Here is a 15,414-nt window from a genome sequence, read left to right on the forward strand (position 1 = left end):
TCTGAAAAACATCCTGAAAGTGTGCTAGAAAATGTTGTAAAATGATTTGAAGAAAAAACTAACAGTGTTTTAAACTGTCTAATGATAAAGTATAATGTGACATTATATAACCAATTATGTAATTCTTGATGTACATGTAACAAAATTCTAGTTCGTAAGATGCATAGAATAGCCTTACAAGCGAAATGCAATAACACAATTAATATGTAATTGAAAACATTGAAGGTCTTTAGCTTAAAAAAGTTCACTTACAAGTAAAGCCAACGTAGAAAACTAATTACTTATTTTGGAAATAACTTCTATTTTACTATAAATAAGTAATTATTCTTCACTACCAAATATGTCATTGTTAATTATAAAAAAAAAAAAAAAAAAATTCATACCAGGGAAACAAAAATAAGTTGCTTAAAACATACTACGAATACCACATTCACATAATTTCCAAGGCCAAGAAGCTAACCTTTCCCGTTTCCTGAAACTCATCTGTTCATAAACGTAACCCTTTTACAAGTAAAAAACTTCAGGAGCCCAGAGACCGTCTACGCTGATAACAACTTGAACATCGTTGAGGAGAAGGAAAGTACTAGTGGATCATAACAATAAGGTTTTTACAGTCAAACTAAGTTGTCGAAGAACCAAATGAAAAGGATATTCAAAAGAGAACTCCAGATATGAACTCTCCACAGAAGGAGCTCGTCTAGCTCGACATCATGACATTATCAATTGACTGAAGTGCTTGATTGGCAAAAAACCGGACATCAACATCAGGGTCCTCAGTGAGCTCAACCAAACAGGGTCGGATGGTTGTCTCCACCACCTTTGGAGGAACAAGAACTTTAGACGGTTGAAAATAATAAGGCTAAGAATGCAAAGGAAAAAAGAAAAATAAAAAATAAAAATAAGATCATAGAGACCGGTTCACAAATCAAATTTCACTAGCGAAAAGCATACCGGTGGATCAACTATGGGAATAAGGGACTGCAACACCTTGGCCACATTAAATTTAATGTTGGCCACTCTGTGAAATGACATAGAATGTCAAATTTATATATAAAAAAAATTTAAAAAAAAAAAAACATAAAACAAATATAAGTACCGGTAATACAACTACCTGTCTTTTGATGCCGTAGCAACCACAGGCAACAGCTGAGAACATGTTATCTCAGGACCCATGACAGGGGCAAGTAATGAAATTGCACTAAGAACAGTCATCCGGTACAAATAATGTGGATTTTTTATCATATCTAAAACCTGCATAGCAGATGGGTAAAGTATTTCATTGATCCATAAAAAAAAAAAAAAAAAAAAAAAACCCGAAGAATTTAAAAACAGATGTCCAATATGGAACATCTTTTTTACACCGGCAAACACTCAATCCTTCTGCTCTCTTTCAGCTTGATCACTTTACAAAAAGAGAAGGAGGAGGGATTTATAACCATTTATCTTTCACAATAACTATGCAAATATATTATTACAAGCAGAGTAAGGTAAATCCAAATAATTACAGATTTAAAATTAAAAACTTTCAAGCTCTAAAAGTACAGTATAGCTGCCACAAGACACTGAGACAGGGTTCGGGCCTATTTACTAGAAAGAACAAGACTTTAGCCGAAGCTGAAATTCTGAACTAACAATTAGCCCCCGTTTGATCCCCATTTTTGGTAATGAAAATGGGAGGAATAGTATTTTTTTTAAAAATGAGAGATTGAAAAAGAAGGAAAATTTTTCAATTTATGTGTAATATTATTTTATAGAAGATTGTGTGGTTGAAAATAAGAGAGAGATAAATAAAATGTAATGAAATGTAATTTAATGAGGCTCGAATAGGGGGCTTAAATTAACAAGCACAATCAACTACAAACCAAATACCAACAAATTTTGAAGTTGAACAATGAGACAATATTAAAAATATCATGTAAAACTTCCATGCTGAAGAAAGTACAGATGAGGTTTGTGTCTCATCTTCTCTAAACATTCAAAAAGTCCATATGCTATATAATTGTGATAAAATTGACATGTTTCTTAGCTGTATTAATATTAGACCACAGGAATCGAAGAGTTGTATTACATAACCTCCTGAAGAAAAAGATTGAGGCAACTTGGTGGATGTGTAATGAAAATTTAGTCTTTCAGCTAGTCTTGAAGGAGCAAGGGTGGCTTTAAGAAGCCAAGTGAATCTATCCGACTTCAAATATATATTAGGTCAGTCAGATATAATTGTGATAAAATTGACATGTTTCTTAGCTGTATTAATATTAGACCACAGGAATCGAAGAGTTGTATTACATAACCTCCTGAAGAAAAAGATTGAGGCAACTTGGTGGATGTGTAATGAAAATTTAGTCTTTCAGCTAGTCTTGAAGGAGCAAGGGTGGCTTTAAGAAGCCAAGTGAATCTATCCGACTTCAAATATATATTAGGTCAGTCAAATCTATCAATGTCCAAGGAAACATTTCAGCTTACACATCAATGATATAGTGGATTTCGAGTCATGGAATATAATCAATGAATTGAATGTTAGAGCCCAGAGACTAGCCAACCATATGTCAATTAAAAGTGTGTCATTAATCTTTTTTAACTAAAAATGGCCATTTTGTTTGGAAACAAATAATATCAGTATAAAGTTGGTGACTATCCCTTGCATTCTTCAATTCATACATACAAAAGCCTATTCATTCTCAAATGGTACTCGGAATCAAATATGCAAGGTTGGGAAACAGTCTGCTTTTCTTTTGACATCCATGCTTCTTCCACTGTTCTTTTTTATTTACTACAATTTTTCTCCTTTCATAGTGGTAGGACCCTCCTTTCATAGTGGTAAGACCCTCACAAACCTTTCACTTTGAAAGAAATATCTTAAATCCCAACCAAATGTCTTAAACCATCTAACAACAATCTTTTCCTCCCGCCATAAAAGTTGTTATCACTAACTAATAGACCTTCTGTCTTCTTCTGGATAACATCAACTTTCTACTGATTTACAGAAATGTGTTCCAACAAACACTTGGTATACATCAATTAAGAAGCTAAAACGATAATCTGCAAAACTGCTTTGACTGAAGCTACCAGGAAAAAGCTAAGGGTTACCATATTGGCAGTAAATTTATTTGCAAGAATTAGTATTTCTAACCCATATAGTCAAGCACAAGGAAATGAAAGATTTCTAATAGCATCATCAACAAACCTGAGGAACTATATGCTGCATTGCCCACTCTGGACCAAATTCTTCAGCAAGTCGTTTCAAATTATTAGCAGCAGCATCTCGAATAGAGTAAACCTGCATTGACAACAAATGTTAGGCACAAAGATTTCTTCATTTGAATGCCTTTTTCCCCTCGATGGGCATCAACAGAAGAAAAGGGAGAATGGAGACTAGCAGTGACGATGGAAGGAAAAAGATATTCGTTCATTCAACAAGATAACCAAAGTGAAGCACAAAATGGGAAAGAAGATAGATGCTTGACAGAGAAAAAGAGAATAGAAAAAGACGCGAGTTTCATTTGTAGTGTTCATATAAAAGGCATTGATTACTTTTGGTGACCACAAAATGTACAAGCTTACATTGCCTTATTAACAGATTTTTCTGAACTTTATCAATGAAACGACAGAAAGAAGCCACAACATAGACATCTATTTAAACTTCGAACAGACAGTCACCATTAACTGCCAGTAAAGATTAAAAACATAACCAAACCACAGATGGTACAAAATCTTATTTTATATAACTCCAGAGTCCAACTGCTAGCCGATCATGAGAGAAACGCTAACCTTGTCCTGTAGCCACTGCATGCAAAGGGCACCAAGCTTATCATCAAAAAATCCTACACCCAATTGACTAGCCAATAAAGGTATATACTCTATAATCGCAAGGCGAACCCTCCAATGCCTATCCTCTGCTAGCTCAACTATAGCTGGTAATAAAGATTGGGATAGCAAATCAATTCCGATAACCTGCAAAATTGAGCAGTTTCAATTTCACCACTAAGAATAATCATCTTCAATCCATAAGATCAAAGTGCAGAAATATTAATAATGAAGTAGGATTTGCATAAGCTACAGATGACAAAAAATCAATACGGGCAATCAAGTAGTAATAGGTTGGAAAAGAAGTATTTGACCCAAAAAGAGAGAGAGAGAGAGAGAGAGAGAGAGAGAGAGAGAGTGAATGAATGAATGAAAAAGGTCCCACATCTCAAAACACCACAAACCTGATTGACTTGATCCAGTTTGCTAATAATATTGAGTCGTACATCAGGAAATTCATCCTTCAAAAGGGAAAGAAATATTGGAAGAAGTTGCTCAATTGTTGCATCCTGCACCAACCATAAAAAAAAGGTTAAAACCTGCTGCAATCATAACAGACTCACAGTCCCACTAAGAAAATGCAAATCGTGAAAAGTACATTGATGATGAAACTACTGAGTGAAAACATTCACATATTTGCACAACAAATTTCAATTTCCATTTAAGATAATACGAAGTGAGAACTCCTCCACTCAAGAAAGAGAGGAGTGCATCTGCCAGCAATGAAGGCAATAATAAATACAGAAGTTGCGGTCAATAAGGTAGGGATAATCAAAATACAAATTTATATTTTTTGGGAATTGGTTGGAATGTGTTCCTATCTATTAATAGGGTTTTGGTGACTTATTGCAACAGCAATGGGAGCAGTAAGAACAGTACACTGAAAACCCCACCCCAACACTCATGCCAAACCCCCATCTCCAGATCTGAAGCCAATACTTACCCTGCAACTTACAAGAGAGTCATGCAGGCATCTAAGACATGTTTTCTTTTATTTTCAATTTTTCAAATAACATCTAAATACCAGTTTGAGAGTCAATAGAACTTCTGTTTCCACAGATACCAAGAATGCACATCAAGAGACGGGTCAAAATGCGACTGACAACAGGTGGTTCCACAACCACAATATAGGTGCATTAAACGATTCTTACAAATATATATGATACACATCGTTGAAATTTTTCATTGTAATTCCCTAATCTTCAAAATTCTCTTTCTGGTTTTGTATAAATTGAATCTTTCCTTTTAAATATGCTACCCTTAATTGCAGTAATTCTATCGATATGTAGGCTGTCGTGACCCTATAAAATAATGCTCAGACAGATTTGGGTGGAACGTTAAAAGCAGTAAGTGACCCTACAATTATACATAGACAGAAAACATAGTTTCCTAAAACAAATTGGCAATTGTTTAAATAATATCAATTATTAAGTATCAATAAAATCAGCTTCCATTACATGGTAGCATAGCCATTTATGCTTTTCTGGGAGTCATAGCAGTTTGATCTAGGGTCTCAGCACCACTGTTCTGGTCTTCATAGACCTTCAACTGCTCGTGTTAGGTTTGTGTTAAGAGCTTCGCTCAATCAAAGAAAACCCCATTGCCACTTGTTCCAATGTTCAGCCAGGGAATATTCCTAAAGGCTTGAGTGTGGTTCTTTTTTTTTTTTTAACCCCTGGATCACAGATGCAGGGGCCTCTAACCATAAGACTGGATCTTCCCGTTTCTTCTTAAGTTATATACCTTGAGCAAGAAAAAAGAGGTGACTGCAGATGGAAATGACTACCATGTTGCTAGTCCATGATTTATTCCCTTCAATAGTTCCATTCTCTTGAAATACAGAATCTCCAATCAAAGATAAGCATGTACGAATCCAATAACTAAGCCAAGTTGCCAAAAATAGTCCCCTTCACTTCACAGCATAGAATACAAAGGAAATCTTACCTTCCCTAACACAGGAGCCATTCCCATTATAACAGAAGCCAAAGCAGACCTAACATGCTGTGAAGAATCCGATGACAATTCCTACAAGATGTCACCTCGGATAATAAGATATTGAAAGGAAAGAGCACATCGTTTGAACAATATATTATTCATCGATAGGTAAATTAAACTCTGGTCCATGAAGAATTTTATTTCGTAAGCAGCTGTGTTACATGGAGCATTCTATGCAGGATCAAATACCCATTTTAGATGACAAATAATCAGGAAGCGTATGACATAGAGAACCTTGATTTTTTGGACATAATGGTAGATTTGTAACAAGTCTGACCAAGGATAACAAGTCTGTTTAACGTAGATTTCTTACCTTCACACAGGGAAGAATATGCTGAATAGAAAGTTCAGGATTAAGAATCCGACAGAATTTGGTGACTTTCCCAGCAGCAGCTATGCGTACTTCGGCTTCATTATCTCGAAGTAGGCGTACATAAGCAGGAACCAAATCCATCCTTGGAACATAATATTATCACATGATCATTTGAAAAGGAAATTAGAAGAGGGTAGTGATCATTAATATGCATCCTTGAAACCTAAGAGCTTGTTTGAGCCCCATTAAAATGTTAAGAATGCATTTTTGAATAGTAAATTGATGGAGAATGTGTGATTAAAAAATAAGAAAATGTTTCGAGTTTGTGTGTAATATTATTTTATTGAAAAATGTGTGGTTGAAAAGAAGATAGAGAAAAATGTATTTTGTAAAAAATGGGAATCAAACAAGTTCCAAAATAGATATACAAATAGTTCACTTACAAGCATATTTAACAGATGCCAGGCATTAAGATTACATAGCATGGACAGTCCTAAGAAGGCTACATGTTCATGTCAAACGTGCTGAATGCTGATACCTCTGCACATTATTGGACATGTCCAACATTCTGATGACAAATTCTATATGTGAAGGCTATTTATATTTCAGGAACTTGTGACACCTCTATAACACTATGCCCTGGTTGAGCCCCATTTTTGAGAAATAGATTCTGTAAAAAAATGATTTTTTTTGAAGAATGTGTAGTTAAAGAGAAAGGAAAAGCATAGGGTTTACGTTCAAATTATTTTATTGGGAGAATGTATAGTTAAAAATGTGTTTTAAAAATGGGGCTCAAGTGGTTATATGTAACCAAATGAAAAAGTTACGTCCTGATATGATCGTTGAACATTCATCCTCAACATCACATTTAAAAGTAACACAACGAAAATCCCATTGAGATGATACATAAGCACTAGCATTAACGTGCATAGAAGCTTTTGCTTCACAAGAAGCAAGTAATAATCAAGAGTGTTAGTACACTTAACCAAATATTTGCAAATTGTGCATTCACTTTTTCAAATATCGGCAAACTTACATATCTTATCAAAATAAAAGAACACTATAAACACCATCAATCTATGATACAGCCATCATACATATGAATATACATATTTTCCAATACAGCACCTCCTTGGAGTTGTAAAATTGAAGGTTTTTGACTTTCATGTCTACTAGCATAAACCATGCCATATCTACATTGCATGACATGACACAAATAGAACAAAAAAGTGAGGGAAAAAAGATTGGATCTTACTAACATAGCCTATTTTTGGCAGATGGCATATAATTCTAGCCATCGAACAAGTTTCTAAGCAGGATTTGAACACGCATACAGTATCATGAGTAGAAGGAATAGCAATGAAGATATATATAAACAATTACCTAGTAGATTCAGGTCCCACAGCTTCATAAAGCTCATACAACTGGTTTGCCACCATGTACCGAACTCTCCAAGACTTATCCTGAGATATAACCATAAAGACCATATTAGATATTATTATTTTCTTGCTATCTCCCCTTTCAATAGGTTAAAAATGGTTCAAAATTCAAAAGCAATATAGAGTTATTTCTATCCAAAAAAGTACAATTCCAATTACTACAACAGATGATGTCAAGGGTAACCAAAAATAAAAAAACATATATATATATAAAAGCAATTCCATTGATACAAGACAAAAAGACCCATCCCTCCAGGATCATTGCCAGGAAAATATATGATTCATGAAGCATCATTATATTGTCACTTAATGTTATTGGCAATCTACGAGAATAGAAAATAATGTCATCATGTTGGCTTATTCTCTTCCATATTGAAATTTGCTTAACATGGCACAAGCCAAGAGAACATTATGGAAGGGCTCCTAAAGTAGAGTTCCCATCAGGAAGTTTATGATCTCCAGTGTTTTAAAGGTCAAAATATAAGCATATGATTTCACCCCTTTCGTAGCAAGGTGTTAAGGGAATAAGAATTTACAATTTTTTGGAACCAAACTAACTAGAAAACAAAAAAACAAATAAAAAAAAGAACTATAGAATAACCTAAATTAATAAAAAAGATATCCAAAAGTGTTGGTAAAAAGTGGCAAATTGATCTTCTTATGTCCTCAATGATGATTTTCATTCATAATTTATGTTTTTGATGTTATAACCAATATATTACTCCACAATTGAATAATTTAACAGAATGCTATCAGAAGGGAAACACCAAATTACATGGACAAACAATAAGACAGTTACATCACTTCAGAATTCAGATGTATGCCCCGGGTGAATTTACCCGGAAGGCAATGAGTATTTTTCCAACCTTAGAAAAGGTGAGCAAGGACCCTTTTTCCTTTAAAACATTTGGTGTAATTAGGTATTATGAAGGGTAAATACATATGCACTTCGCTTGGGGGTATTCTTTTGAGGTCTGTAGTCTTCAAAGGAGAGCCACTGGCAGCACATGTAAAGAGTAGTAAACACCAAAGGCTTTCCATGATGCATTCTTGCCATGCTAGGAAAACTTCTTCAGAAACCATCAACTTCACTCTTGAATTAGTTTAACAGCATATTTACATTTTCTAGCAACAATTATTTTCTACTATTCTGTTGAGCCCAGCCTTTTACCTCTATGAGGCGAGGCATAAGCCTTAAGGCATATTGAGGCCTAAGTCACAACACAACAAAAAGCTATATAATAAGATAAAAATATAATAAATACGAAAACATGTTCATAATAAACCACAAACTATCTTACAAATCCATAATAAAACAGAATAATAAAAATAAAGCCTAATTCACAAACAATCACAAAGTTGATAAATAAAGTAGCAAATAATAAATCCTCAACTAAATCGTAATCTACTACTAGAATTAGAACAAAGCCCAAATCCGGATCTTTATGATGATTATCATCGCATTTAATTTCTCAATTGTAAACTACTACTAGAATTAGAGAAAAGCCTAAGTTTTTATCTTCATGAAAACCATTGGCTTATTTAATTCTCTTATTGCAATCCACTGCTAGTATTAGAAAAAGCCAAAGACTTGGATCTTTTTTAGGATCATCAGCAAACTTGTTCCCCCCCCCCCCTTCAATCATCCTCATGATTATCAGTTTCTTCACATTCTTTTTCCTCATCCACCATTTGCAATGGTGCCTTCCCCTTAGGGTTGGCAACGGTTCGGTTATGGGTCGGTACCATAACCACATAAATCGGTTCGGTTTGACACGGTTCGATTCGGTTAATAACCACGAAAATAAATTATTTTTTATATGTTTATCCATCAAATTGATATAAAACAATTTATGAAAAAAGTCAATGAAAACAAAAACACAATATTCCAAACGAAAATGCAAACATTATTCTAATTTTCAATTGTAAAATACAAATTTAACAAACAATATTATAAATATAACAATACTAAACTTTTCCTTCATTTTTAATTGTTGTGCATCGAAGTTACTTGATTCATTCTTCCCCACAAGTCTTACTAGTATAGATCAACACTCAAAATTGATTTCTATATAGTAAATAAGAAATGTAAGTAGAAAATACAACGATACTACCTATTCCGAAATGGTCTTAACTAAGATTTAAATTTAAAAAAAATGTACCTCTTCGTCAACTTCCTTCTCGCTAAACATTGCACAAACTCTAGAGTATGATGATGAAGTAAAATTTTTTACATACAATAGAAAAAAATTAACAATAAAAAGAGTCGTGCATGAGTTTGTGATTTGTGAAGAGTAGGGTTTACATTTATATACTGTCATACTAATGCTATTATTATGGGGTAATAGTAAGTGGGTTGGCCGGTCGAGTCATGTAGATGTAATTTGGGGGGGGAGCATTAACTAATTTTTTACGCTTGAGATGATCTAATAGTAAAATTTCCACTATATATAACCAGTTAGCTCCAGTTATCAGAGAAGTCCAATATTGGGTGCCAACTGAAGCTTTTAATCTATGTAATTGGCTTGGTAAAAGAAACATTTTTTTCACATAATTTAAACATGTTCCGAAATACAGGATTAACGGTTAGGAATCTCCATTAAACGCTTTCTTCGAGTCTTTGTACTTATAATTAAACTCCATTAAATGCTTTCTTCGAGTTTTTGTACTTATAATAAAAAAAAGCCACATCTCATGCGTGTGTTGTGTCAACCCAGATGTCAACCTTGAGGGCACTGTAGCAACACTCTTAAACTTATATTTAGTCCCCGTTTGGCCCCTATTTGGTTGGTGTGGGGGGGGGGGGGGGGGGGGGTTTTGTTTTGGGCTAGATAGAAAAGTAGTGTAAATCCCAATAATCAATTCAGTTTTTTTTTTTTTTTTTTTTAGGGGGTAATCGGTTCGGTTTCAGTTCGACGGTGTAAATACCATATCCGCACCGCCACGAACAGGTTCATTAAAATAAAAATTATATCTGCCCCATTGCACCATCGGTTCGATTTTTTCGTCCCATTCGATTCGGTTAAACGCGATTTTCGATTTTGACGGTTCAAATTGCCATCTCTACTTCCCCTATCCCTTCCCCATAACTAGTAACAAACTTCTAAAGGTACAAAAAGGAAAACGAAAATAGAAGGACATCAACAAGAAAACTTCAAAAGACAAAAAAAAGTGAAGTCATGTGATAAATATCTCTTCATCAGTGTTTTGCTGCCAAAAAGTTGTAGTGGAACAGCAATTGTAGGTTGCTTAGGTATTCTGAAATTCCAATTTTTACTAGTTTTAGAGTTAGCTTGAGCATAAGAAAAATAAATAAATAAATAAAATAAAAAAGCGCACACCACACCGCCCTGAGGCTTGCACCTCTGTAAGCCAAGGAGCAACAGTCAAGGCGTAGCTTTGAGACGATAGTGAAATCTCACATGAGGCATTCAAGCACTTATCAAAATATTGATGCTCTACTTGTATAAAATGCAAACATCCAAAAGTACAAGTAGCAGTTTCTAGTATAATTATCACTCCCACTGTTCAAATAACAAAGATAAAATCCAAATGTCAGTACTATTACTGAAAATGAACATGCCACAAAATGAAAAAGGTCAAAGAAATTCAGTTTCTATTATTAATTTCCTTCAGCTTTCAAATGCAATGGAACTCTTCTTCTTTGTGGGAATATTTTCTAATATGATCTTATCAAAGACAGGGTCATTGTTTCGGCAAAAAAGACTAACAAGATAATAACATAATGCATATACAAGGAAAGATGGTCACAGAATTTCCAAGAAAGCATTGCGTATTAACAACAAATTTATCCACTCAAATAAATAGAGAACAAGAATCCTCATAAAGTAGGACTTTAAAACTGGCTACAATGATAATCTCTGAAAGAAGGTCCAACTATAAGAACTACAACATTGCAAAATCAATTACTTTTTGAAGCGTACCTGCGAAAAATTGACAATTACAGGGAGGATATGCGCAACACAATCTTGAGGCTCCAACAACTTGCCAAGAGCAGCACAGCCCTCAACAGCTAGCAAGCGAACAGAATCTTGATCTAAAAAAGAAGCATTAACAGAATGCATATTAGCTCAGCATCCAACATTTTTATTTGATCAACACTAACATATTTGTTTATAATTTGGCAGCAGATCAGCTAAATTAAAGTGTGCCCATCATCTATGATCCAGGGCTCACCCAACTAGAGCTGGTAGCATCTGCTCTCTCCACAGTTTTGATCCACCGAAGTGGCTTTCAATAATGTACGATTAAGGGACTAATCTCATCTCTAGACTACATCCTTAATCATCTAATATAACGTTAAACGCAAAGATATGAATATGTGAGATGAAACATTGGCGGAGAATTTTTCAGAAACGAGTAGGGCAAGACATATTGAAGGCACATTGACATTTATATTTTAGAGCATATCATCCAAAATTCTCTGTGACGGATAGCTGAAAAACTTAATCCAATATTTAAACATGTATATGGTGATCAATTGAATTAAACAGGAGGTTTTTGAATTAGGGAGCTTGAAAGAATAAGAAAGAATAGCTGATATGGTTTATTAGAGCACATTATAAATAGCTAAACAACCCAAGGTGCCACAGCCTTCTGTAATTACTCTCTTTGAAATCTTTTTTCAAAATTCTACTAAATATTATCCTCTTTAAGTTTTTTTCTTGTAAACAAAAGCTAGAAATATTTCTACACGTTTCCTCTAACTAAAAGTACATTTTGAACCCCAAAAGTAGTGTATCCTTGGTATCTTCCACATTTCCTTAGCATTCCACCTCGTATATATCATGTGTCCTTGATAAGATATTCTAAGAGCCCATGTTTCAGAATGCTAAATCCGTATTAGTGCATTGTGCCCCCATGAGGTGAGACAAAAGCATCGAGGTACTTTGAAGCTTAATCCTCAACATAAACAGTAAAATAATTTTAACAATTCTAAAAATGGACAATTATATCCTTAATAAACATAAATCAAATAAAAGTAGTGTATCCTTGGTATCTTCCACATTTCCTTAGCATTCCACCTCGTATATATCATGTGTCCTTGATAAGATATTCTAAGAGCCCATGTTTCAGAATGCTAAATCCGTATTAGTGCATTGTGCCCCCATGAGGTGAGACAAAAGCATCGAGGTACTTTGAAGCTTAATCCTCAACATAAACAGTAAAATAATTTTAACAATTCTAAAAATGGACAATTATATCCTTAATAAACATAAATCAAATAAAAAATCCATAAAAACATCTCAGCAAAATTAGAAGTCCAATTTTCAACTAAAAACATAAAATGATAAACAAAGGAAGCAAATAATATATTAACGAATTAGTAATATATCAACAACTAGAACTAAAACTTTTTTTTTTTTAATGACCATAGGTGTTCAGGCCAACTTACGTGCACCTCGACTAATCCCACGGGACTCTGAAGTTTATAGCCGGGTATTCACTTCAGTGGCCTGAGAGAACTCGAAGTGGTGATCATTGGGGAATAAACCCAATGCCTGACCACTAAGCTACCCCTCAGGGTTCTAGAGCTAAAACTATAAAACATGTGAAACTACTGACAATAAAATTTTGTTTCAAGAGAAAAGAAAATAAAAATATAGAAACAAGAAAAAGAAAAAAGAAAAAGGAGAGTGAAGTTACATATCACTTGACACCAGCTGTCTATTAATAAAAAGTTGCTATCACTTGGGGGTATCAAACTTCAAATTGTGGGAGTAGATGGGTAGGGCAGATGAGATGAATCCACCATGCATGAGTTTAATTCCTGATGTTAGCCCATAACTAAAATTAGCTTTTCCAAGTCATTGTTTCTTTAAAGACCAAGAACCTCAATTAGTGTTCTCCAGTCAACAAAATCTCTCCTTTACCTTTCAGGTTTGGTTTGTGTCAAACAACTCAATAAGATGATGACGAGCCATGAAATCAGCCCAAAAAGCTGTGGTTGAAAAACTGAAGCCTAGAAAGGGCAGGACTAAAGAGAGCATGTTTAAGTCACCTCAAGACTCGTGTCCTGAGGACTTTACCGTAAGTTGACGTGTAAGTCTAGACAAAAGCGCTTTTAAAGCAGAAGATTCAAGGATGTTAATGAATGCCCAGTATGAGGCGCCTTGAGCGATAATAAAGTTGAGGGAGGATACCTGAATCCTCTTACGTGTTTGTTTCATTACCAGATTGCTGGAAAATCCAAAATAGCTAGATCCTTCTTTCCAGTCACTCACGAATGAAAAATATAATTCTCGAAAAACTGGCTTCCTTTAATGCTTGCATACATTCTAACAAAAAAAGCATCCAAATTCCACAAAAATTGAAAACAAACCCAGTGAAGGGAAACCCCCAAAGCAACAAACAATCTTTGGCAAGGCTCTTAATAAGTGCATCACTAAACTAAAATATATTTACATGTTAGTGGTACTTATGCTTCCAATTCCTCTTGGATCAAATTTCAAATGATTAAACAATTCAGTGAACCAGATTAATTATCACTTTTAAAGCCAACTCTAGAAACGTCTTCAATTGCTCAGATGACAATATCCTTGTCAATTGTAACTAAAAACCATGCAAATGAGTAACTAAGAAATTAATTACCATCCTGAGTAAGATCCTCAAACATCGACATGATATCAGTCTTGAGATGAGAAGATTCAACTGTAGAAGCAAATTTCCCCAAGTTAGTTGCAGCAGCCCTTCTCACCATTGGCATATCATCTTGACACAGTTGGCTGTATATTGACCTTATCTCTGTCTTTAACACATCTGGGGCACAGGCATAAGCAATATGAAACAGTCCACATGCAGAAACTCGAGCTGTAAACCACTCACCAGTTGCCAGCCTCTATATACACATTGTCCAAGCATAAAAGATAAACAAATAAGAAAAAAAAATGTTATAAATGGCAATACTTGATACGTCACCAAAGAGGTTAAACATAAAGCTAGATAAAGCAATACACATAGACGTACACGTGCAAACAAACATACAGATCTAATAGCACTAACCACCCCCTGGAAGCCGGCCTATGCCAAAAGCAGGACAAATGTGTCCTTCAGTTTCCTTCTTTCAGGCCTACGTGCTTGATCCAAAAAAGCATTTTAAGAGTTGATTGATCTCTATTTGAGGCAATATGTAGAGAAACACGATATGAGTATTCAAGTTATTTGCTTCTTAGATTTCAGACATAAATGTGAACATATTGCCAGCAAACCAGAAGTCTAGCATACATCAAGATGACAGGATTTTCCCAAAATGTACTAGCAGCTTTCTACTTGACGCCTAACAGAGATGAAGTTGTGGACATAGCACTAGAAATAGTGAACAAAACATGAGTTATTCATCTAACCTTTACAAGAGGGATAAACCAATCAACCATATCATTCTCCCTCATCTTTAATCCAATTCTACACAATGACTCCACAGATTTGTCCCTAACACAAGTCTCCTCTACAGTGCAAAGGGCTTCCAAAGGTGGGAGCAACACATGAGCATGCTCCACCCCTCCAATGTATGGAATAAACACACCCAGTTCTTCGGCCATCGCAAGCAGAACCTCGTCGTCGTCATCATTGTTCTCACTTAAAAATGGGATCAACTCCTTCCGGGTCCTGTCCTCCCCTAGGGCGCGTGCAATCGTGGATAGTTTACGTATAGAGTTCAGCCGCAGTTGCACATCATCATTCTTTAGCTCATCTATAAGTACTGCTATTGGATACAATGGTTCATCCACCATAGACATGGTGTCTCAGATAAATTTGCTGAGCTGCAACTGAGATTCAATGGAAAATACAAATATGTCGGAAGAATGAAACAATAGAAAATACCAAATTTCAATCATTAAAAAA

The 15,414-nt window shown here is 34.8% G+C and overlaps 1 protein-coding gene across 1 annotated transcript; it reads right to left on the reverse strand.

Annotated features, from left to right (window-relative positions):
• Nucleotides 1-388: 388 nt before the first annotated feature.
• Nucleotides 389-15,362, reverse strand: LOC111375740 (serine/threonine-protein phosphatase 2A 65 kDa regulatory subunit A beta isoform-like). The gene is made up of 12 exons (XM_022998606.1): nt 14,916-15,362; nt 14,164-14,410; nt 11,496-11,608; nt 7,496-7,575; nt 6,113-6,254; nt 5,749-5,829; nt 4,209-4,313; nt 3,769-3,951; nt 3,185-3,277; nt 1,112-1,251; nt 952-1,018; nt 389-817 (listed from the first exon to the last, which is right to left on the reverse strand). The coding sequence occupies exons 1-12, from the start codon at nt 15,306-15,308 to the stop codon at nt 698-700; spliced, it is 1,764 nt and encodes a 587-aa protein (XP_022854374.1). The 5' UTR covers nt 15,309-15,362; the 3' UTR covers nt 389-697.
• Nucleotides 15,363-15,414: the final 52 nt, after the last annotated feature.

Source organism: Olea europaea, unplaced genomic scaffold (genome assembly GCF_002742605.1).
Source record: "Olea europaea var. sylvestris unplaced genomic scaffold, O_europaea_v1 scaffold1408, whole genome shotgun sequence".
Classification (NCBI taxonomy): Eukaryota; Viridiplantae; Streptophyta; class Magnoliopsida; order Lamiales; family Oleaceae; genus Olea; species Olea europaea.